Source organism: Nestor notabilis, unplaced genomic scaffold, assembly GCF_000696875.1.
Source record: "Nestor notabilis isolate BGI_N333 unplaced genomic scaffold, ASM69687v1 scaffold8565, whole genome shotgun sequence".
Classification (NCBI taxonomy): Eukaryota; Metazoa; Chordata; class Aves; order Psittaciformes; family Psittacidae; genus Nestor; species Nestor notabilis.
In genome coordinates, this window is record NW_009928792.1 from 1672 (window position 1) to 26940 (window position 25269).

Below are 25269 nucleotides of genomic sequence, written 5' to 3' on the forward strand. Positions count from 1 at the left end.
CAGTGGGTTTCGTTCTTACCCTTCATGTAGAAATGTCGGTTAATCCATCAGGCAGTTTTATAAATGTTTTCAAGATACAGCTTTAATAAAAAGAGAGACAAGAGAAAAAACTGTATTTGATTTTTTTTTTCTTTAGGCCCTCAAATGACTATTTGCTTTATAATGCAGACAGGCTGCCTAAAATTTAACCATTTCCATGGGAGACTTAGCAATGAACCTGAACACAAAGAATGAAGAGGTTCGGTTTAGTTTTTTCCCTCCCCTCCCAGGAGAATAGAGAGAGAACAGCTTGGTAAATAAACCAACAGAGAGTTCTGCACACTTTTCACATTTGAAATTTGGAAATTAATGTAATTCCAACAGATTTAGAACACTAAATCAGCAATAGCATATACATGCACTGTATAAAAGATGTATCAAATACTGTTGAAGCTAGGAACCAAAATGTTGCTGTAAATCATCTTCTGAGCGTCAACTTTGTTGAAATTTGATATTAAAATAGAAGGTAAAAATGGATTAATTTTACAGAAGTATGTGTAAGTACAGCTGGTCATGTCACTAAATCCATGTTGTTACTCTTTTCCCTCACCTTACAGATGAAGAGAAAGTTGGACCATGGCTCCGAGGTCCGTTCTTTCTCTCTGGGAAAGAAACCCTGCAAAGTCTCAGAATACACAAGGTAATTAAATGCAATACGAGATCACCGGATCCTGATTCTTGCATATATCCTGTCTTTCCAATTGCTAAGCCTGGTTCATGGCTGTGTTAATGTTAAAGCACCGTACAGCAAAGGAGGGGTGGTATCAGCATTCATATATTGCTTAGTTAATTTAAATGACATGAACTGAAGACAAGTTTTAATGAAGTAGCCAGACTTGCATTTCTTCAGTTGAGGTTTGTGTTTCATTCTAAATATAGCATGCCCATTTACTTAGAGACTTTTTGAGGGCTGAAGCATTCCTGGGAATAAAATCAATCAGATTTTTAAAAAGGCACATAATGATAAACCCTTAGACTATTACAAACTGTGATCAAATGTATCACTTTGCTATGGTAACAGGAATGAGAGAATGGAAATTTATGTAGGCAGAGCAGACCATCTGATCTTAACAGGAACACACACGTACTTGTTATCCACAGTATTAAAGCATTAGGGGTTCTAGTCTGCTTCCTTACTACTCCTAAATGGTACCAGATCACACAAACAACTGCTGCTGTTCCGGTCAGATGCTTTGTGGTGTAAGGCACTCTTAAACGTGAGCAGCAGTGATAGAGCAGGGCCCTGGGTGCACGCCTTACAACTGCAGTTCTTACTGTAGAGTTGCCATAACAATCGTGCTTGGGTGTCACGCTGCTTCCCAGCCTGTTTGAGTTTACACCATCTTACGTTTATAACCTGTAATAAGCATCAGCCCTCCCACAAGCAGTGCGCTTGCATCTCCAGACTGTTTGGGGATGTTACTTCTTTTGAACACACAGTAGTAGTGCTCAGTCACTGATGGCTCTTTAAAAGTAATTTGTGTTTTATTTCTCTTCCTTTAAGAGGTTTGTCAGGTGATGAGTGAAAAGTTAGCACTGGGGGGAAACAGGTTCCAGGGTTGCTTTTCAGATATGTAAATGCTGCAGTAGAGGAAAAGAGGCGATGTCTTATTGCTGAGAAGCACAGTTGCAGCTTCCACATCCCCCTCGAGTCTCAAGTTGGTAGCTTCTCTGGGTTTCTAAATCAGTCTAATGGAAGAACACTCTTGTTGGCCACCAGTTCTTCAGGTGACAGACCATTCTCTGCACTCCCACAAGAGTAAACAGTTCAGCAACAAAGCAAGTACCTGTTTGTCAAGTGTATCTGTCAGGTTCAGAGGAACTGCTGGACTTGTCCAACTTCCACGGAAACCTGGCTGGCTGTTTCAGGGGGAAGAAAACACACAGGAAAAATAAAGCATTACGCAAAATCTTGTGGTTTAATCTTGGGTCAAAGGAAAGAGGCTTTTAGATCCTGGTTTTGACCGAGAACCAGTTTACAGCAGAAATTGAGGTGTAACCGTTCTTCTGGGGCAGGCTCAGGGCTACATACTGCTCTGATCCAATATAAGTCTATTTTAAGAGCCTTATTTTGGACCTTAAGTGATAGCACCTGTACAGAGATACAGAATCTCTGTACAGGTGCTGAGAATGAGTAAGCTGAAAATCCAGTTTTTATTTGAAGAATACTTTCAAATTAATGTGGTTTGGGTTTTGAGTTTTACTGGCATAAAAGAACCTTTAAATAACATCCGATCCGAGGATAAGAGGACTGGAGCACCTCTCGTATGAAGACAGGCTGAGAAAATTGGGGCTGTTCAGCCTGGAGAAGAGAAGGCTGCGTGGAGACCTCATAGCAGCCTTCCAGTATCTGAAGGGGGCCTATAAGAATGCTGGGGAGGGACTCTTCATTAGGGACTCTAGTGGTAGGACAAGGGGTAATGGCTTTAAACTTAAACAGGGGAAGTTTAGATTAGATATAAGGAAGAAGTTCTTCACAGTGAGGGTGGTGAGGCACTGGAATGGGTTGCCCAAGGAAGCTGTGAATGCTCCAACCCTGGAGGTGTTCAAAGCCAGGCTGGACAGAGCCTTGGGTGACATAGTTTAGTGTGTGGTGTCCCTGCCCATGGCAGGGGGGTTGGAACTAGATGATCTTAAGGTCCTTTCCAACCCAAAACTTTCTATGATTCTATGATTCTTTTAAGCTGTTTGATTATATTTTATATAAATAGCATTTAGGCAAACGGTGCAGTTCTGTACCTGCTTGTTTTCCATTTTCCTTAGGATCAGACACTCTTTAAAACTGACACGCCTGATGAACTTTCTTTGTGTGTAACAGGCAAAGCCAGTAAACAAATGTCATTGAGAGGATCCTTCTTCTGTAAAACAGTATTTTGTATCAGCTCTTATTGATCAGTAAAATCAGCAGTTAAAAATAAGCCTGTTCAAACCAATCTTTACTTTTTTTTATCACTTTGGGTAAGTGCTAGGACATGCTGTGATTGTCCTTCAGAACAAGGAAGACTGGGGCAAAATACTCGTAGCGTATGACGAGATAAATATTAAAATGAACTTGCATTGTTTGAAGCTATTTCTGTAGCCACTGAAAAGTCAGTAAACCCCTGAAGCTCACATCTGCTTAAAAGCTGGATTTATCGTACACAAAAGCAAAAGGTTTTTTGGAGTCCCACGTTGTGTTTAAAATTTTCCTGCTTCGGCAAACACCACTGGAGTTCCACCTCTCCTGCGAGGGAGCACAACTTCGATAGGCTGTGAATGAAGTACTTTACGTTATGTAAAAAAAAAAAAGAAAACCCAGTCAGTTGTATTTCTTTAGACTCCTACAATAGCAGCTTAATCCCAGCTCTTCGGAAAGCTCCATCCCGTTTGAATGAGCTGGTTTTTAACATGTCAGAGTGAAAACATCAGACTGTAATTCAGAGATCACCTTTGGCTCCTTTTCCCTTTTCACCTCGCTCCCCCTCTTTTAATTCCTGTGTCACTCCAACAACATGCAGACTTCAAAAGACTGTATAGAGGATTTCAAAGCCCGGTTCCAAATCCAAACCACTAAGCTACTAGAACTGCTTGATATTCCTAGTTCTTTGTCAACAAAATAAGAGCTAAAAATAGATACTTTTTTTTTTTTCCTGTTTGGTTTTGAAGCAGCACTAGCACATTTTACATACAGGTGAGACTGAACTCTGGCTTGCTACATCACCATAAACATCAGAAGGCGCCAGCACAGCTCAAAAGGAAAGGAATATACAAATCTGCATCTTCAAAGGCAACCTGCTGACCAATTAACAGAGTGGTAATTTTTCAGCCTTGAGAGGTGGTCCCCATTTTCCCGCTAGCTGGAGGATTAGCACTGCAGTGGTAGGAACTGATTTATGAAGGTGAGGGGACTGACCTCATGAGAGACCAGCAGTACAATTTTTCATGTTGCTCTTTTTGCATGAAGTTAAGGAGTTTTAAGGAATAGTTGCAAATTCTGCACTAGATTATTTTGTTCTTCAGTAGACTTCTAAATCTCCAGTAATGTTTTACATGTGACTATCGGTGTTTGTTTGTATCGTAGTACTACAGGGCTGGTGCCATGCTCTGCCACACCTACTACTTTTGGGGACCTGAGGGCAGCCAATGGCCAGGGGCAGCAACGTCGCCGCATTACATCTGTGCAGCCACCGACGGGCCTTCAGGAATGGCTGAAAATGTTTCAGGTAACCAGTGCTTAGAGAAATAAACACCTGCAGCAGTTTGCCTCCATAATTTAAGTGAAAGGCTCTTCAGTAGAGCCAGTCCTCCACATCCATTCCAGAATATCTCTGTCATTGATTCTGTGGACAGTTGCCAAAACAAATGGGCACCAACTTTTGAGGCATTGTTGTTCCCCGTTTCAGATAGTTACTGTAGAGACACACAAAAAATAACTGCTTTTTCTGGTTTCTTAATAAAATAACCCTTCCTGTTTGATGCTTCTGCATCTTCTGCAAAGTCTGTGCAGCGTATAATGGCTGCTTCCATGGCCTGAAGCTAAGCACATGGTTTGCTTCAGTGCAGGTATAGCACTGAATTTGTCATATGTCTGGTGCCTTCTAAGGATAGAAATAAAACTTTAGCAAAAATAGATTAAAAGGAAACTCAGTGTGTATTTTTGCTGATCTTTGTATATGGAACACAATGTCAGCCAGTACACGTGCATACACAGCTGAAGGGAGCAGGGAAAGAGGTTTTCTGTATCTTTCCAACAGCCTTCAGCAATTCCTAAAACTTAATCTGACAAAAGAAAAGGTGTGAAGGACAGTGCTAGGGATCACTTGCACAGCTTGAAACTGAAATCCGTGTGCACACTGATCAGGTAGTACCTAAGTCAGATTTGTGTGTGTTAATACAAACACAGCTTGGAGCAGGCCTCTGCTCCTATTCTGTAACCTGTACTGTGGAGATCTCTTCACCACACGGTTTTGCTGTTGGGTTTTTAAGAAGCAGGGATGAGTCCTAGTCATTGATTTGAAAAATGCAAATATTATGTCTTCCTATCGTGATTAATAAACTGTTACCTCTAAAAACATTTTCAAAAGGAGTAACTAACTAATACAGGCATTGTTTCAATTACTTCATCAGGCAAAGATAGAACAATATTGTAGATACAGTAGCAAGCATACAATTTAGCAGGCAGAAGTGTGCTTTTGGCTTGTTTCGTGCTGCCACAGAATACCATTGATCTCAATCACTGTCAGTTCTGAACATTAAAATAATAATGCAGAACTCCTTCATTCTTTATTTTTACACAGCCTTCTTAAAACAGTAGAAGTTTGGAATTAAGATGTTCTTGTACACATTCAGTTTCTTAAAAATAAATTTAATTATTATGGTGTATCTCAGACTGCTGATATAAATGTCTTTTTTAACCCCTAAGAATCATATTTGGATAGTATTTTGTATATATGATAATGTTAATACTACATTGTATTTTAACGTTTTGTAAGATTACAGCCTTTGTACTAGCAAAAGCTATTTTTAGCTACAATAGTTATCTGCAATTTACAATGTGTATCTTCTTGCATAAGATTGCTAGTTACCAATATTTTTTAAACAAAGACTGTGAAAGGTTGAAATGTTTTGAGAGAGTGGTGCCAACATGCTTGACAGTAAAAGCAATGACATTGGCTGTTTGGTCAGGATAAGGAAAAGAAGTCTATAAGCCTATGGAAATTCTGCCTATAGTTCAGTTGTTATTATCTTAGGGTCCTAAATTTGGGGTTAGTGATGTAGAAACCATGCTGTAATAAATATATGGTTAGATACTTCTGACTTTTCAGAATACTTGGTTGCAGTACTAAGTGCCTAAATACTGATCTGTACTCTTGAGAGAAAGGCCTTTCTCATAACTGGAGATCACTGAGTAGCACTCACTGATCACTTCTATCACTGGCAGTTTTTGTTGTATTCACAGAACCAAAAGCTTTCAGAGTCATGTAGCTGTACCTCAGTGTTACATCTCCTTGGATAATGCCAAGGCACCTCATTTCTGTGTGCTTATTTTCCATGTGAGCTTTATGAAAGGGGCAAGTCTTAAACAGTCAAAAGATGAAAGCACATTCTTGAAGTAAGGGAGGTTGCTCTGCCCAAAGGCAGAATTAAATGGCACATGTAGAATCTTTCTCGCAATACAAAGTTTTCGCTGTAGAGAAACAGAAATGGGAGCGCTTTCTTCATTATGTACAGTATGCCAGCTAAGGCTGTTTAATAGCACCATCTTCTTTTATATGAAAGGGTATTTCCAATTAATTTTAAAGTTAAATTTCCAGGGGCACGTTAGCTGGACACGTACTGTTTCAAGGTAGAACTGTCCTTCGGCATAGGAGCGAGCAGTAACAAGTGATACTCAGTTATTTGGAAGTCTTTCACCTGTACATTGGCCTTCAATCATTCTATGTTATCTTTTAAAATGAAAAAGCAAGACCACTGTTCAAATATTAAGAAAACTTCAGATGGCCTTGAAGGGTTTCTTTAAAATTTATCTTTCGCATGTTAAATTTTTTGCTCTTCCAAGACTTTCATTTTTAAAGTGACAAAAAAACTAATGCAGAAACAGTTGAAAGTGTAGTTGCACTTTCCCTTTAAAAATGAAGATGTATATTGATTTCAATGAAATGTTAGTTTGGAAAGAAAAATAGAAAAGCATTTTAATAGGTTCAATCCATTTCATTTCTTAAAGGCCTATTTAGTTTTTCTGTCTCTCAGTGGCTCTTGGCTTCAGGTCTTTTTAATATCCACTATAGGATCTTTTAAACCCAGTGCCCAGGTGTATCTTTACAAGAGCTTTTCTTTTACAAGAAATTTTATTTGAAGCAGGATATATATTTTTTTAAATCACTAAATTGCTTGCCATAAGGGGGAAAAAATCAGCTGCATGCTAAGCTCAGTCAGAGATAGTACTGCTTTAAATGTAAGTTCTCTCTTCATTCTTTCTACTTCACATACTTAGAGTGTTGGGTTTTATTTAAGTAATGTGATAAAAAAAACGTATTTCTTGGAATATTGATGTTGAAAAGTTGTTCCACACACAACTACAGGCAATCACTTTGAGTAGCTAGTGAATGCTATTATTTTACCTACAGTTGGAAGCATTCTTTTTCTCAGCAGTTTAGATAATGTCCAAAATCCTTTTGCGATTTCTGGCTGGCAAGAGTACTGTTCCTTGCTTCTACGTAAGTGGTTGGCTAAGCCACCTAAACTCAAATTGCTTTCCATTCTCCATTTCTCACTCTTCCGAAGATCCTCATCAATGCATAAACATGTGACTGAGTAGTCCACCTCTTACGTGAAGCAGGCGGTAAAGATTGTGTCATAACCAGCACTGCTGTGTTTGCTGTTCATATCTCATGGTGGGGCCAGGTCAAGGGTTTAGTGTTTCTGTACAGCCTCCCTGCATAGAATGGGAGAGATCCACACTACAACTACATACCTCTTGTGGCTGTATCACCATTAGCAGTTTGTTTCAGAGGAACGGTGCAGACTTACAGTAGATCTCGTGATCATCCCTGCTTATTTCCCATTGCCTTAGGGCTCAGGGCAGTTTCCATATACACAAACCAGACTCCTTTCGGAAGAAACTCTACATTGTCCAACCCATAGTTGGGACATATGGGTCTGAACCAGTCACTGCTCCTCTAGGCAGGTTCACGTCTCACATGGTGCACATGTTAAATCCAGGGGACTAGACTAGGTCTTAGAGATGGGTTGATGTAGGGGCTTCAGCACCCACTGCTCCCAAACCTCCCCTGGTGTGACAAACTGGTTGCTGATGTAGATAGTGTTTCTTTCAGTGGATTTTGGCTCTGCTATTTTGTCTGGAATTAGATACCTTTAAGGTGGAGGATGGCAGTAAGAGCTGGGCACAGGCAGCCTCCAGAAAAGCATTTCCTCCAGGTCTGTTTAATAACAGACCTCCATTGACAGAACTCAGTAACAGAAAACAGCACCCTGAAGTGAAACCCTTTAACATAGGTGTTCTAAATATACCTATCATAGAACAGGCATGTAATTGCTACGAACAGAGCTAGCAGATGAGAGCTGTGCGGTAGGAAAGCATAGGTCATGGAAGAGTAGGGGTGCAGAAAGAGGAGGTGATGAAAGGATAGGTGGCAGGTCAGACAGGAGGGACGAAGAAGTTGTAGAAGCAGAAAAGTTGTTGATATTGGTAATAAAGTTTTGCATGCCTGAAAAGAAAGGAAGGATTATTTAAACATAATAGCAGAGGGGAAAAGGAAGGGATGGGTAGTGCCGTGGTTGCAGCAACTGCACTATGGAATGAAGAAGTGGTATGAACCAGCCAAAGAGCCTTGGCTGACAAGTAAACATCTCCCTGAATAAATGTGAGGGAAGAGCACTACGTGCCTCAGAAGTGTCTGCTCATCTACAATGTTTGAAACTTTGCGAACTGTTTGGCACACATTTATTTCTTTTTTTCCTCTTCCACAGCATTCATTCACCGTTGCTTCTCATCGAAGCCACAAATGTGTTTCTTACCCTCTGCTCCATGTGCTAGATGCATGTATTTTTCTGCAAACAGATCAAGCCATGGGGCCCAGAAACAGTAATTTACTAGTCTTGCCTTCGTTAACACAAAGTTTTGTTCATCTGGCAAGGCTTCATCCCAATTTTCCATGCCAAGCATTTCCCTCAGAGACCCCTTACTGACTGTAGCTGGAGGTTTGTTTGCTTAAGTGAAAGACTAAGGGGACAATGTCCTAGAGAAAGTATTTTGTAGCAGCTGATTGTTTAAAAAGAGCCTTAGGAAGCTGCCTTAACCATCCCCTAATGATGAATGGACAGATGAAAGAGGATACTGCTTTTATTCATTAGCATCTCTTCCCCATTTTTGAATCTTTTCCCTTTTCTGTTCAGATCTGTATTTTATTTTAAACCCAGAGATGTCTAAGTTTAAGAGAGTTACAGATGAAGATAGCACACGGTGAAATTATTAATCAATAACATGTTCATAACTGCGAGCAGTGTTTGCCACAGCAAAAAACAATGCTCTTCAGGTTGAGTTGTTCTAATTTAATAAATGTCGCTGATTATAAATTAAGGGAAGACTGACCTTGGAAATTCATATTATAAGGAAGTAGCACAGGTATTACTTTGCCTTTTTTTAAATTCTCTTAAATTCAAACACAGCTGACATGTGAGATTATAGATTGCAAACACTTGTACCTAACACCAGCTAAGCTCTGGGTTAATGAAACAAACAGCAGTGGGAAAGTTGGTGAGATAAACAGCTCTTCAGTGCATGATTTATGGAGAGCCGCTCTGTGAGGCAAATGTTTCTATTGAAAGAAATTTATAATAAAAGCTGTTTATAACAGCACTGCTGCAATTTATGCTGAGACATACTTGTTTCTTTTTAATATCAGGTGGTGACAGTCTGCACGCACACATGGGTGGAGACTATTTTCTTGCCCACTTAGACCATTTTACAGTTGCCAACAGTGTGCGGAAGGGCTCAGGCCATAGGAACTTCCTTCCCCCTCCATTCCTCTATTAAGGTGGGCTATAGGGTGGCTATATCTGCCACACATTTGCTGTGGAGCAAGAGCACGTAGCTGGGATGGGGAAGCAGCTACACGCTCCCTGCTTGCTCACAGCCATCCCGGCAGGTGCTTGCTCTGTCATTAGGGTAGCTCAAAACTGCTTTCACTGCCCTGGTGGAATAGGGTCATCTGCTTGAGCAAGTCCAGAGAAGGGCCACAGAGACGATCTGAGGACTGGAGCACCTCCCGTATGAAGACAGGCGGAGAAAGTTGAGGCTGTTCAGCCTGGAGAAGAGAAGACTGCGTGGAGACCTTATAGCAGCCTTCCAATACCTAAAAGGGGCCTATAAGAATGCTGGGAAAGGACTTTCTACAAGTCCCTCTTGTATGTAGTAATAGGACAAGGGGTAACGGCTTTAAACTGACAGAGGGGAAAGTTAGATTAGACATGAGAAAAAATCCTTCACTATGAGGGGTGTTGAGACCCCGGCACAGGTTGCCCAGAGAAGCTGTGCCTGCCCAGTCCCTGGCACTGTTCAAGGCCAGGTGGGACGGAGCTTTGAGAAACCTGCTCTAGTGGAAGGTGTCCCTGCCCATGGCAGGGGGGTTGGAACTGGGTGATCTTTCAGGTCCATTCTAACCCAAACCATTCTGTGAATATCAGATGGTCATCATGTGTGCAAATGACACTTTTCCTGACATTCAAGGTATTTTGTCATTTTAATTAGAGAGAAATGATGCAACATGATGATCTTTTTATATAAGTAAAGCCGCATGTTTATCTGCTTGGTGTTTGCTTTCAAAAATTCTGCCTTCTCCTTCACTTGCTTCATCGTTCTGCAGAAACTTCACAATATACAAACACTGTAGTATTGTGGAGACTAGAGTTGATTGTCAGAATCAAAGCCAGAGAACAGAAATGTAGAGCATGAGCAACAAAGGTCCTGAGATACATGGCAGATTAATACAGAAATCTTAATTGTAAGGTATCTTGCCTTTTTTCTTTTTCATTTCAGTTAGCCTCTTACCATAACTACAATATCATTTGTATGTGCTAATTTACTTGTAAATGTCACTCTAGAAGACATGCGAGAGTATGAATGTGAATCTGCTCTCAAAAAATGTTATGTCTCATTTTCTCTCTAAGGCTTTATTCATGCTCTAATTCTGTTGCTACATCACTTAGTGGTGGCTGTTGTTTTTTTCCTGTAGAAATAGCAAATTGAAACTCTTTGATGAGCACAGATGAGTTTAAGACTTGCTTTTCATAAATGCAGTATATTGTCATTAATTTTTTTTCTACAAATGCTGCTGCTGATCTGCTCTGCTCTCAGATGAGTGCCTTATTAACATCTTCACATTTTATGGTGCCCATTAGTAAAAATGTGAAGTAAGAAAATTACCAATCGAAATTCCCTGTTTATTCAAGTGTAAATTGATGCTTGCAAAATACACGTTGGTTTATAGCCAGGATTCTGAAATTACAGCATTGTCACTTAGGGACATAGCATAGCAATAAGCAGGCAGTAAGCTAATGTACTTCTAGAGAAAGTTTCTTTTTGCTCTCATTTCATTTAAACTTTTTGGCCTACAAGGTGAAATAGAAAGGTTAGAAGTTGTCATCTCACTGCATGCACAGTGGAGAGAGATGGAGAGGGAACGTGTTCTGTTGCAACCCCTTCATTGTCAGCGTGTGTAGATTTCATCAACTTCAAAAGAAGCTTAATTAATTTAATTATTATTATTAAATATTATTATCTGTTTAATTGCTAATCTGTATGTGTGTGTATAACAAATCCTTTCTTAGCTTATGAATCAATGTAGTAATTTTGAATATTCGGTGTTGATGAGCTTCTCATTTTTGTGTAATTAACATGAGCATTTATCTTCCTGGCTTCTTTATATGCTTGTCTATAGGTCGATGAGGAAACTTAACTTGCCTTCTTGGCAAAGCGACAGCACTTACTAATATAAACCAAACTCATGTGTTAAACTGACCTTTCTCTTTCTTTTTTTTTTTTTACCCTTGCAGAGCTGGAGTGGACCAGAGAAACTACTTGCTTTAGATGAACTCATTGATAGTTGTGAACCAACACAAGTAAAACACATGATGCAAGTGATAGAGCCCCAGTTTCAAAGAGACTTCATTTCCTTGCTCCCAAAAGAGGTGAGAAATACAGTTTAATGCTGAACAATGCAGTGCATCAGCTGACACCTTTTAAAAACTTCCTTGCTAATTATGGCACTCAGATTTGCCAGTGTGGCGATGTAAACTGGTGTTAGAGATCCACAGTTTGGTACACTGTTGCAACATGGCTACTGTAATTTCAGATGACCATACTTTTACCTCTTGGTAGGCATTTAGATACCTGGAAATAAAAAATAACCTGGAAATACCTTTGAACAAAATCCCAGTAGCTTTAAAAATACCTCTGTATCTTAATTGGGCTGATTGTGCTTTTTTCTTTTTGAGAACTAAATCTGGTAGTGCGTGCACACAAACATTTCCTCTGGATGCAAGACCTTTTGCACATTGTTCTGTAAGTGTGTTACTCTTTAATGCTTTAAGTGGTGGGTGGGGGGCTTGTTAATATTATCTTTAAATTTATTTTAAACAAACTGAGCCTTAAAATCTCTACCAGAAAACCCAAAAGTAAACCCAGAGGAGCGCTTCTCACCAAGGATAAAGGCGAACCCTAATTAAGCAGATGTGTTACAGTAAATCTGTTACTGCAAATGAGGTCACGTTGTATGAGGTTAAAGAGAAACTAAAATTTAGATTTCAGCATGTGTCAGTAAATGATGTCTGCAGAATAGTAATTCTTTATGTCCTCACAACTAGAACATGAGGGTGCACATGAAAGTTTGCAAATGCTGGTTGCTACAATTATTAGATGAACTTTATTTAATTTTGACATGGTAGTTCTAGCTTTGATTGATTATAGGGAATTGGAAATTGGTTGTTATTTGGAATGGGAGAAAGTCTATTTTCTTTTTCCAGATCTACTGCATGTTGGGTTTTCCATGCGGAAATTTTCATAAGGGCTGACATCTTTGTAAGTCTTCAGTTACTAACAAGTTACAAAGCAAGTTCTGAAAAGATATTCTGGTGCTAGTATTTGGTTGCTGTGTTTAACATAGTCTTGTTAGCAGAAGACTGTTCTGTATCTCTGCTTCTTGTCATTTTTTCTGGTATATATCCTATTTTTGAATACTTGGATGTGTAAGACCCTTCTTACCTTTAATATACTGTCGTATATTCACAAATCAGGGGGTGTTACAGCCTTCCCTTGCTGGTTGGCGTTTGTAAGGGTTGGAAGCAATTTATACAACAGGTATTAACTTAGGATACATGAAGATGCTTTGCCACTTCTGCATCTATGAAAGCTGAAAATCTAACGCAGAGTTGATCACTGTAACTGACAGCTCAGGTGTCTTTGTGTGATTTAGTGGCAAAACTAATTCAAGTACAAGCAGCGATCTAGTTAGGCTGTAATTGATGATCATGTATTTATTTCAGCTTTAGTAATTTCTTCATAGAAAAGATAAGCTATTTAGCTGTAAAACTTTCATTCTCACTTACATTTCTTGACTCCATTGTAAGTTAGTTGTGTTTAGTTTGTTTATTTTTAGTGTTTTTACTTGACCCCAGGATATTGTCAGGTGCATAGTAGCTGCATGAAAGGCTGACTTCACCAGTGAAGCTGGTTTAAATAATCTTTGCTTCCTAATTCTCTGTCACTGTCACTAAAATGAACCAAGTTAAACAAAAAAACCCATTGAGCTAACTCCACCATCTCCTCTCCTTTTTGAAGCTCATTCTTCACCCTGATCTCCTAAGTGATGCTGTCCCCAGCTGCAGATGCCGGCTGCAGCAGGGGGTGACGAACTGAGCTGTGGGGGCAAGAACAAGTTGCTGGGGTCAGTAATTCTGCAAACAGGCTTCCCTGTCAAAGCCAGCATCCTGGGAAAACATGCTCCCTTGAGTTGTCGCTCCGTGTTAACATCTGTAGTTATCTGCAGTGCTGTCGGATGCAAACCAGGGCGAGAAGATGATTTGGACAGGAGAGCTTTCCTTCGAAAACGTTTTCAGCAATGCAAAGACCGTAACTTAATAGCTGAATAAGCAAGAATATCTTTGATTTCCTCCTGAGGAAACATGCAATTTAAACAGTTAATCTGAAATGAATACTCCTGCTTTCTTGTTGAGGCTTTAGAAATAATTATTGAAATTACTTGTTTGTGAAAACCAGGTCTAGAAAGCCACAGATTAGGAGTTTAGCGGAAATCAGCCATTTTTGTTGGTGCTCTCTGTGTGCATGAAGGAAAAGGCAAGAGACTGTTTATTATTGGGTATTATTAACGCTCCAGCAGAGAGTAGTCCTAAGTCCAGTGGTGTCAAAGGTCAGATCTTTGCCACCTGAAGTTTTCTTAGAACTAGATTTATGAGCTGAGACAAAGGGACATCATCTTCCATGCACCGCTAATCTTAAAGTCAGCTGTGGGCTGTGTTGACCCTTGATGACTATTTAGATAAATACAGTCTAAAATAAATGTCACCCATATGTAACTTGTTAAAGAATCAGTTGGCTCGCAGGTTTTAATTAACACCATCTTAGCAAGCATCTGCATCTGTATAGACAGGACACATGATATGCAAACAAACTCTGCTGTCAGTTAAGGAACATCCAGCAGAAATGGAAAGGACTATCTGATGCGTGTTAGGAAACACTAAATAATTTTACGTGCCAGGAGTTAAGCCAAGAAGTCTCAAAGGATGGGTACAGTTGCTCTTGTAATAGAGAGCTTTACACCTGATCCTAAACGCTGACTCCCTGAGTAGGGACAGAAGAAAGATTCCTCAGATTTATGACCCAGGGTATATATGGGATCTAACTTAACTTAAGACACAGGTCCCTTAAATGTGGAGTCCTATGTGTTCAACATGAGCTGCAGGTGATGACCTGCAAACAAGGTGTGTGCGTGGTCAGAATGCAAACAGTTCTGGCATACTGAATTTTTATTTCCTTCTCGGTCACTGGCTGATCTAGATTACTGAAAGTAAATGTTTATCACATAATAAGGTCAAAAATCTGCTGAGGTCAACATCCTATCATTATGGCTTCCTTACTGAATTCCAGTGTGTGCTGCATTGAAGGGCAGATTCTATTTATATGCATCATAACTTGAGCTAAAAATTAAACACAAAATCCTAAACACAGAAAGATATGTCAAGCAGAAGCAAAACCTGTCAGTGAAATCAGATCATCCAATTTTTTTACATCCTATTAGTTACTGACAAAGACCCCGCTGTTTCAGCATGCGAGTAGTTCTGTGCATCCCTTTGTATCAATATGGGTGTTTCTGCAGAGTTTTTAGCCATGGAAGGGACTTCTCTGATCTTACACTTTTATTCTTCATGACTGTGGACATACATTGTTGCTGCCAAGTAGAAAAGCTGTACTTGGTCATCCTACCTTTAATGATAGCTGTCCCTGCGTTTTGGATTGTGTTTTAGATGCCCCTGCCCCATTTAAGACTTCAGTACACCTGGAGATATTTGTGGAGATTTTGGGGGGTTTGTCGTGGGCATTACATGGCTTAGCTCAGTCAGCTCTCCCAATAGCCTTTAATCCTGTCACTTGGAAAAGTTCATCTTTTGTTTGTCTTCTGGTGCTCACTGGGATCTCCCATGTGTTTTTGGTAATGTACTGAGTACAGTACTGAAGTGATGCTTCAGTCCTCCCAGTCCCCAAACCGCCTGTAACACTGCTCAGGGGTGCATTTGTGCTTAGGTCAGGAAATGAGGGGTAGGTAATGCTGCACTTCCTACAGCTGTACCGTGCTCCTGAATGTGGGTGCAGGTAGCTGTTAGTTTTCCTGTAGTTAGGCTTTTACTGACTGATGTTACTCATCAAACTGCATTTGCCTATTTGCTCACATGGTCAGTGTTGTGTTTTCTAGTTAAACTCTCAAAATAACTTCTGGTATACATGTTAGGTAAAATAACATTATTTTAGCAATAATTCTGTTAATGCTTCAAAGTGATTTGAATTACATTTGAAAAGAAAAGATAATAGTGATTTCAGGTGACACCTACATTCTTGCAAATACAAGAATCATTTCTAGTGTGATCTGTGTGGATCTAGTTACTTCAGATGATTGTTACACTTCCATGTGCCTGCTGGAATAAACTGTAGCTCTGTTATGGTTCTGAGACCGTTTAATAATTTATCGTTTCAATTTTCTGTATTTCAGCCCCTGATGTGTGATCATACTTGGAGTTAGTTCACTTTTCCTTCCAAAAGCAATGCAGAAAGTACACTTTCTCTCTCTCTTTTTCACAGCTGGCACTGTATGTGCTGTCATTCCTGGAACCCAGGGACCTTCTGCAGGCAGCCCAGACATGTCGTTACTGGAGAATTCTGGCTGAAGATAATCTTCTCTGGAGAGAGAAATGCAAAGAGGAGGGTAAGGCTGAGCAACAAGATGGATGTAATGGTCGAAGTGCTGCTGTCATGGAAAGTGCAGTTCATTTACATAATCATAAAGTTATATGAAGGCAATTGGTGTGATTTTAAATTTACTGCTAGTGATGCTTTGAGCTACCTGGTACATATCTCTGTTGAAAGTAGGAAGCAGAAATAATCCATGGAGTACTAGAAGTGAAATTAGAATTCATTTTGAGGATCCTATTTATGAAGTGTACTAGGTGCATGTTATTCATATTCAAAATACAACCAAAGCAAGTAAGAGCCAAAATGTAAAAAATGCTTGGACTACAGTCTTGCAGTTTCTAAATAACATGGAGGACAAACTATTTTGGTGGTTGGGATGCCGTAATTTCACGGTGTTTGTAGGAAAATTGACAGAGAAATGGCACATGGTGGGGGGAAAAAGGTGTTGACTTCACAGCTTAGTACGGGGGACATAGTCCATAAGCCTGCTTGGTATTGCCTGCTTGTGCCAAATTAGGGTGGAACAGTAGTAGGAATGGGCAAGTAACCAGGTATTTGAGCCCAGGAAGAATGTAAGCTTTTATTTTTAAGGAGAATTAATTACATGAACAAGGAGTCTGTTTTGGGATCACAGAGCAGTATTCTTCTTGTACAAAGGCAAATTTAGGGACTGTCCAGGCTGCATCGGAGTATGGGGGCAAGAACTTGTGAGAGGTCAATGCAAAGGCTTTAAAGACCATGACAATGAGAATGTAGCTGGTTATTTGTAAAGGCATCTAAATCGATTAATTTTACTCTGCAATGGAAACCAGGTGTCTAACCTCTTAAATCTCTAAAGATTCTTCTCTTAACACTTTTCAGTAAAAATGCATTAGGAGGACAGAATGAGGGAAAAAGAGAAGGTTGAGATGGTAATGAGCCTGCATTTGTGAGCTTAAAAGTAATAATAAATGTGGGCAGGCATGAGAGCACAGGCAAACACCACAGTATTGTAGGCTGGTTAGACTCAGTGAGGTGCTCAGTTGCATGAAGGAACTGTTAAGTCCAGGCTTGCAGATGGGGACACCAGAGAAGGGGCCAAAGGCAGAAGAGTGAAATCCACGTACTGGCAGAAGACAAGACTCTTGCTAGTAATGAGATGCAGTGGAGAAAAGAGAGAGATGGGTGAGAGAACTGTAAGAAAAAAAAGTCTCTGTAGTAGCAAGGCTAAAAGAATGCACTGCTGCCTACATCTGCATGTCAGTTCAGAAAGGACAGAGCTGGACTTAAATTCCAGCCAGGAGAGGACAATGCCAGAAGCACACAGCCTTTCAAATCAAGAAAAGAATTAAAAGCTCACTAATACCAAGACTCATAGTGAACTCATAGGCAGTGAAGATGGGTGGCCACAGACAGAAAGGTTTACTTTCAGAAGGGTTCCAAAACAAGCGTATGAGACATTATGGTGTTTGTTGGACAACACTCATTTGAAAAAGGCAATATCCTGCTACGCTGCCTCAGAAAGAGGGATCCAGAACCAAGCTGGTAGGTTGCCAGCAAGGAATGATGAACTGGAACATTTCCAGCCATGATTACAGTAATGATTAAGCTTAAACAACAAGGAAAGACGTATGAAGGGCTGAGGAGCAGGACTGTTGGTGACACACAGTGCAAATATCAGTGTGCGGGAGGTTGGTCTGTCACTGCAGTATGGAATGAAGACTTGGGAGGAAGAGAAGTTGTTGTCTTTGGGGTGGCCTCATCTCTCCTTCCCTCCTTTTTTAAAATTCATTCTAGGTATTGATGAACCATTACATATCAAGAGGAGGAAAGTAATAAAACCAGGCTTCATACACAGTCCATGGAAAAGCGCCTACATCAGACAGCACAGGATTGATACCAACTGGCGGCGAGGAGAACTTAAATCCCCTAAGGTGAGTTCCTGAGCTCTGTGTGTGGTGCCACGAACAAAGAGGGATCAACTCGTAGGTTTGCCTTGGGGTTTTCTGTTTTGTTTCCTTCAGACAAGCGAGACTATCCATGCACAAAAAGCAATTTTTGTTACAGGAAAAAAACCCCAACTTTGTATTTTAGCTTACCCTGAGTTTAAATTAATTTCTGGGCACCACGTTAGCAAATGGAAACACGACTGTTAACAGAGCAGAATTCTTTCACTGCTGTTTGAAAAATTTCTGTATAATGTAATGAACTCCTATAAATATGCCAGTCTGTGAGACAGATAATCTCAGAAACTTGATTGGACGTACTTATATTTAAACAAACATGTACATGCATATATAATATATATAAATACATATATATGTATGTTACATGTATGTATGTAGAGCTGGGCCGTTTCGCAACATAAAAATACTCCACAGCTATTGTGTGATCATTTCATGCTTTATTTTTATACATATTCTTCTAAATTGAGCAGCACAAGACAATAACTTTATTCCATGTTAAGATTTTTAAGTGTCTGATCAAACCTGGTATTGAAGAAGCAGTGAGAACTGTGAGGGAAAACTACATTCCTCATCTCTTAAGATCATTAGATCTTCCTGTTTTCCTGAGGACTGTATAACAAAATAATAAAATCAGAACAAAAAGATTCCCATGGAAAACCCAGGGCTCTCGCCTGCTGCTTATTTGGCCATGACTTATGTGCATCTCTGGCAACAGCTCTGTGTTTCTTGCCTTGATATGCCACATCAAGTTATCTTGGAGTTATTATGAAAATTACAGCCTCAGGCATTATCCAAATGCCCATTTCACATCGATGAACATCTTGAAAAGTGTTCAAAGAACTTAAATAAAAAATTCCTCATCATATGTGTTCTGATAGGGGTTCTTCTTGCTGCATTGCAATAAAATATACTGTAAATCGCAGTTTTTCCCAAATCAAGCAATGAAAATCACACCTCTCTAAAGCAACATTCCAGTCCCCACTGCCAGCACATTAAATTATTGCTTTTGTTTGTGTTTAATTGAGTTAGCGGTTTTCTAGTTTTTGACTTGGTGCTGCCTGGCATTTAATAGATTACAATGCTTGGCTGGGAAGGAAAAAAGTAGATACAGTCAGCCTTGACCACTGCAATACAAGTATGCAGCAAATACTACAACTCCATCCTTTTTGTTCCAAGACTGAAACAACTCTTCAAAGGTAAAAGTAACTCAGCTGAAAAACAAAGAGATGGAATAACTGCAGGGGAATTGAGCAATGTGCAGGTACTAATTCAGCCTACTTTTATTAGTGATTTTTCTTGGTACTCTGAGGAGGCTTGTAGTAATTGTGGTGCGCTTGCTAAGCAATGCAGTATCACTCCATGAGAGAAGGAAAATACCTTCCTTGGTCCCAGCTGGTGGCAAATTAGACTTGACACATGGGACGAAGGGGCCTTATTATTACTGAAGCAACTCTAGCATTTTATAATTCATGAATGGGGAGAGAGCACTTAGTTCCTCCTGCTTCGCTCTAATCTCCTGTGTTAAGTTGTGACTGTACCTTTTCATGTTCTTTATCGTCAGGTGCTCAAGGGCCATGATGACCACGTGATCACATGCCTTCAGTTCTGCGGGAACCGAATCGTGAGCGGCTCCGACGACAACACGCTGAAAGTGTGGTCAGCGGTTACAGGCAAGGTAAGCCGCTGGTCTGGCTGAACTCCTCAGGAAGTGAGCCACAGGTAGAGCACTGGTACGGCAAAAATGCTGCTGCGCCATCAGAGCCTGCTGCAGGGTGGTCTTCAGTGCTGTCTGGTGCAAGGACTGGAAAAAGTACCAGTAAACATTTGGGTCATATTTTCGTACACAGAAACTAGTCGAGTTTGAAAAAAGTCACCTTGATGTGGAATTGCAATGCTGCTCATGTTACTGTTGGCATAGATCCTTGTTCTCCTGGCAATTCTGCTATTCTTGCCGAGTCGTTTGTGACATGGATTCTAAAGAATTCTGAGAGATACGTTACTTCATCTTCCTTAAAGCTTAATTTAGCCTGCTTTTCCCCCTCTGGATCACCCTTTCTCACTTGTCTTCCAGCATTCTTTCTGTTGTTTTCAAGTTACTGAAATGGGGTGTTCACCTTACTGGCTCTGATTTCAAACACAGAATTTGTTTTTCTCTCTAAGCTACCATATTGCTGAGCCACCAAAAAAAAAATAAAATAGTAACTTGCTTTAGGTTTAAATATTTCCTATTAAATTAGATCCAGTTCAGGCAAGAATTTAATAAGCTTCAATAATTTAATTTTGGCTCAGGGAAGCAAAACAATATGTGCAATCAAAAAGACAGTACTGAACATTTCACTCATGTTAGAACATCACAGCCAGCTACTCAGCACACAGTATTTCTGGTTTAAGGTGACTGACTGACCATGCTCCAAGGATACAGAAAAGGCCTCGGGGAAACAGTACGTCTTCTTTCTAGACTAGTATTGTATGTACTTAACTTTGTTTTAATGCCATAGTTAGGGGAACAACAGGACAGCTATTGAGGATATAACATGTTTAAGATATAAAAGGTATCCACTTTACAACATTGGAAGCTGAATGTGTTAAGCATTTGTCTTTGCATGCTTAGGAGATCCTTGACAGGACTGTGAATACTACTGTGGGGAAGAATAAAATTAAAAGCCATGGGCAGCCTCACCCTGCCTCTGTTGGCTTCCCTACAACAAACTGTCTAATGAAGGAACCCATATTGAAATTTACATTTTTTAATTGAAAAGGGAGCTTAAACCCAACTGAAAAATACTTCTTTTGTACGTATCAGCCTCTCAAAAGCAAAATGTTCCTTTAAATACATCAAATTGATCATAGTAGCATGACTTAACAATTCCTGTTCAGTTAGTTTTTGAAAGTAATTACAAATCCTAGTGTGACTGTTTACCTCAAACTTTTAAGAGAGCCAGAAATTGCATATGAAAGATGGAAGAGTGCTGTATCAGCCCTCATGCTTACTGATGCTGAAGAATTAATAAAATAAAAAACCCTAAAGGTTGGTTTGTGCAAATGAACATGACTAAATAATTCCCTTGACAGATGTAAAGCCCAAAATAAGGATTCTGTGTTCTTGCTGAAGGATGATTTCTTAAAATATGAGCAAATTGGTTGAGATTTAAAAAAAATCCAGGAGCTGTAAAAGTGAATAACAGCTATGAACTGAGCAAGATGGATTTGATAGCAGTGAATTAAGCTAGAGCCAGGAATTTCAGAAGACTGGTAAAAAATGTTAAGGAACAGGAAATCTATGTATAGCAAAAGAGTAAGGCATTTTCAAGGGTGTTAGAACAGGATATTAACAACAGAAATTAGTATACTATCACTGATGCACAAAAAAATTGATTTTGGGAGAAGATTCATGTGATGGAAATACTGAATGCAGTGATAATAGAACACTTCATTTCAGTACAAACTCACAAGGATGTTAAGCAACAACTACCAGAGTTATGGTTTTTCTTAATACAGTTGATTCAGATAATCTGAATTTGATGATTTTTTTTTCTGAAGTTACCTGTGGAGTATACTTGGTGTTTTTCAAAAGCTGTGAGCACCAGGAGAAGATCCAAAGGATGGCAGAAAGCTGAAATATTTCAGTATTTAAATGGAGTAAACTGAAAGACAGGGTATTTAGGATACATTACCTCGGATAAAAACGTACCAGACTATGGCAAGAGGAGTCAACTAACAGTTAAAGGGAGGCCACAGCAATTAATACCACTTAGCATTAGATTACAGAAAAAGAGATCATCAAAGTGTCTTGACCTCTTTTCTCGTGCAGTTACAGGTTTGACTGATAGAAATCATAGTGCAGCAGTAGATGGCTATGTGCACTGCAAGACTGTATCCCCATGACACGATTGAAGAAAATAGAATAATGGAAAAATCAACATGTCACATACTTAAATGGGTTAGAAAGTGAGTAATTATAGAGCTCATGTTGTTAATTTAAATGCAGAATCTTCTTGGAGTATCTTTCTAGAGGGGTCTCGCAAGGATCTCTTCTTGTCTGTGCTAATTAGCACTTATTGCAGCCTGGTGAGAAAGCATATAGAGTCATTACTTGTGAGGAATACAGGCTGAGACATGGAGACAGGTCATTGTTCTAGAGTGACGGAGGTTTTCTAGAAGTAGGTGTGAGCAAACACTGTCTCTGCGTGGTGAGAAATCGTGTCATACATTTGGGATCAAAGAAGGGAGGCTGTGCTTAAGTAGTGTGAGATTCTCTCCAGGCCAACAGTAAAGTCTGAAAAAGGTTTGAAACAGGATTTGGCAGTATTGATGCTGCAGCTAAGGGTTATAGAATGCCATGTTTCTCTGATAAACAGAAAAATACAGTAAGAGTATATGGTTTATGGATTGGTGGTAAAACTACAAGGTGAATGCTCTCTCCAGTTCTAACACTTATGCTTCAAAAACCTATTAGAAAACCCGCAGTGACTCAGAAAAATGCCAGGAAAATGACTCAAGGCTGTAAAACATGTCCTGTGTTGAGAAATTTGGAAAGACAGTTTAGTTTATCAAGGGGAGGATTATAGGGAAAATTCCTTCTAGTCGAAGTACCGACAACACAGAGAGAAATTTGATGAGCATTTTTAAAAGGTGGGGGTTTTTTGTTCAATCACAAAGCAGTCTCCAGGGTTTTTTCTGGCTCTTGCTATGAGAGACTGCTGTTACCTTGTAGATTGCTTTTTCTTAAGTTTCCGTTCAACTCTGTCAGAAGGGTAACTAAGTAAAATATGTCTTTTCAGTGTTTGAGAACGCTGGTTGGGCACACAGGAGGAGTCTGGTCATCACAGATGAGGGACAATATCATCATCAGTGGATCTACAGACCGAACGCTGAAAGTCTGGAATGCTGAGACTGGAGAATGCATACACACCTTGTACGGACACACCTCCACTGTGCGCTGCATGCATCTCCATGAGAAAAGGTAAGGCTTTGTCCAAAGCTACAGCCACAGTTCAGCTTGTAATTTACACTTGTGTTCACAGCCAGTGCTTGGTAAACTTCAGTAGCTCATCCAAGATGGGGTGAAATACAAACCAGGTGAAGCATTCAAACTAAACTACATAAATCAACACAAGGAAGGAGATGATTAATAGAAGCAAAAGCACAAGAGTGCTAATTAAAGAACAGAAACTGAGTCATGTACTTTATAAAGTCACATTCTGTGTTATTTCAAAACTCGTTCTTTGTTACGCTGTGAACCAGTCTCCCACACTCTGAATAATTTCACCTTTTTGTCAGTGCCACAAACTTGTACTCATTTTACAGAATGACTGTTTAAATATCATCACTGCAGTCTTTTCTTTACATTTTAACTGATTATATCATAATTCCTGCAATAGTAAACCATGTCTTGATCCAGGCAACAAATGCTGGCAAAGCTCCTTTACTTGGCTGTGGTACGGAGCTGCTGACAGAGTGCCCGTTGGTTGCTTTCCTTCTTTTTTGAAGAATGATGAGGGTTTATCTTTATCAGTGCCATTAATATTAATTCATCCTCATTTCTGTTCTTGCCTAAAAAAGCCTTAAAAAGTTTAAACTGAAAACAATCAAGTAGAATAACTGTTAACTTTACTAAAACTTCTAAAGATCTTCTTTGTTTAATTGTTATAATTAGTTAACTCAGTCATTAAGACAGAATGCTTCTAGCACTGACTAGAGCTCAGCATATTCATAAGCTTTCATAGATAGATCCAAGAGTCCACATAATTCCTCATGGCATCATCATTTTGCTGTTCAGGAATGAAGTGCCTTTTTTAATACTGATTGCTGATTATATCAAATAGATCCTGAGGAGGTGAGTAAAGCAGGGAAGGAAAAACACTGAAGTCACTTTTGACTCTAATAAAATGCCAAACTGGATCTTTGGTGGGTAGTGGACTAATGCTATCTAATGTCTCAAATTAAAACTCGTAACTGATTTATACCCAAGTCTATTGTTGTAATGCTTTTGTGTCCAATGCTAAGTACAGGAGGGGTTTTCTTGTTTCTCCAGAGTGGTCAGTGGGTCTCGAGATGCTACCCTGAGAGTTTGGGACATAGAGACGGGCCAGTGTTTACATGTTCTGATGGGCCACGTAGCTGCAGTTCGGTGCGTTCAGTATGATGGCAGAAGGGTTGTAAGTGGTGCATATGATTTTATGGTCAAAGTGTGGGATCCAGAGACAGAGACCTGTCTGCACACACTGCAAGGGCATACTAACAGAGTCTACTCATTACAGGTATGTGATTTTCATCTGCTGCTTTAGTTTACTTAAGTAACATTTGAAGTCAGTTTATTTCACCTTGTTATGAAATTGTGGGTACCTACTCCAGAATGACACAGGCCACAAGAACACAAAAGACATCTGAAATAGTCCCCTCTTTCATTTCGTTACACTAGTTATATGTTGTCTTAATTCAGAAACCAATATTATTTTTTTTTTAGAGGAGCATTTTTTAAAGCACCCAGTACAATAAAGCCCAAATCTCTATACCAGCAAATGAAGTAGTTTTGTGGGTTGCTGGGTTGTTTGGTTGGGTACTTTTTTAAATCTTGCATGTGTTTTGGAGCTATGTTTTTGCTTTCCCCATAGAAATTCTAAACTGTTTTAAATAAATCAGATGATACAGTAATTGAAAATGTGCCAAAACCCCCATTGGATTAATGTTCTGAATTATGCAGATCTGTTTGTCCTTATTTTGTAGTCCCATCTTCCAGTTCCAAGCTATAATTCACAGTAAGACTGAACCTAAAATTTTAATGTTCCAATGTAAATCTCCAGCCTTCTACTTCCTCTTCTCTGAGTAGAGGCCAGATCTACAACTGTGAGGCTTTGTCAACAGCGACATGTTACTGTAGATGCAGGTTATTGTGGTAGTGCTCTGTGGCATGGCTCTATTGCCTTCCGCTCACGCAGACTGCTCATCAGAACAAAGCTGGCAAAGACACACAGAGCCCTCGTGTAGATTCTTCTTACCTTTACTAACCCAAAAGATCGTCTTGCTCATTCATAGAGTCAAAGCATCACTTCCAGGCGTTGAAAGGCGAAAGAAATTAATTTCATGCTTGTGCCTGTTCTCACCACAGTCTGGCAGGACTTGAAAAACAAATTAACAAAGACAGTTCAAAATGGGGAAATTGCATTCAGCATGTAACTACTCTGGTTTGTGGCTCAGAAAGCAAAGCTTGGTGCTGAAGACATTTTTCATAAACTTTGGCTTTCATAAGGTGTATCTCACCATCATAGATAAAACATGAACAAAATACCTAATTGCTTTCCTTTC

At 39.6% G+C, this 25269-nt stretch overlaps 1 protein-coding gene across 1 annotated transcript in view; it reads left to right on the forward strand.

The window, feature by feature from the left end:
* The first annotated feature begins 584 nt into the window (after window positions 1-584).
* The window catches only part of FBXW7 (F-box and WD repeat domain containing 7, E3 ubiquitin protein ligase), a 29724-nt gene continuing 5039 nt past the window's right edge, over window positions 585-25269 (forward strand). The window contains exons 1-8 of the mRNA XM_010014667.1: window positions 585-679; window positions 4100-4241; window positions 11593-11727; window positions 15908-16031; window positions 17795-17931; window positions 19526-19639; window positions 22746-22927; window positions 23999-24224. Coding sequence (XP_010012969.1) covers window positions 597-679; window positions 4100-4241; window positions 11593-11727; window positions 15908-16031; window positions 17795-17931; window positions 19526-19639; window positions 22746-22927; window positions 23999-24224 — 1143 coding nt within the window. The 5' untranslated portion in view covers window positions 585-596. The remainder of the gene's footprint in view (window positions 680-4099; window positions 4242-11592; window positions 11728-15907; window positions 16032-17794; window positions 17932-19525; window positions 19640-22745; window positions 22928-23998; window positions 24225-25269) is intronic.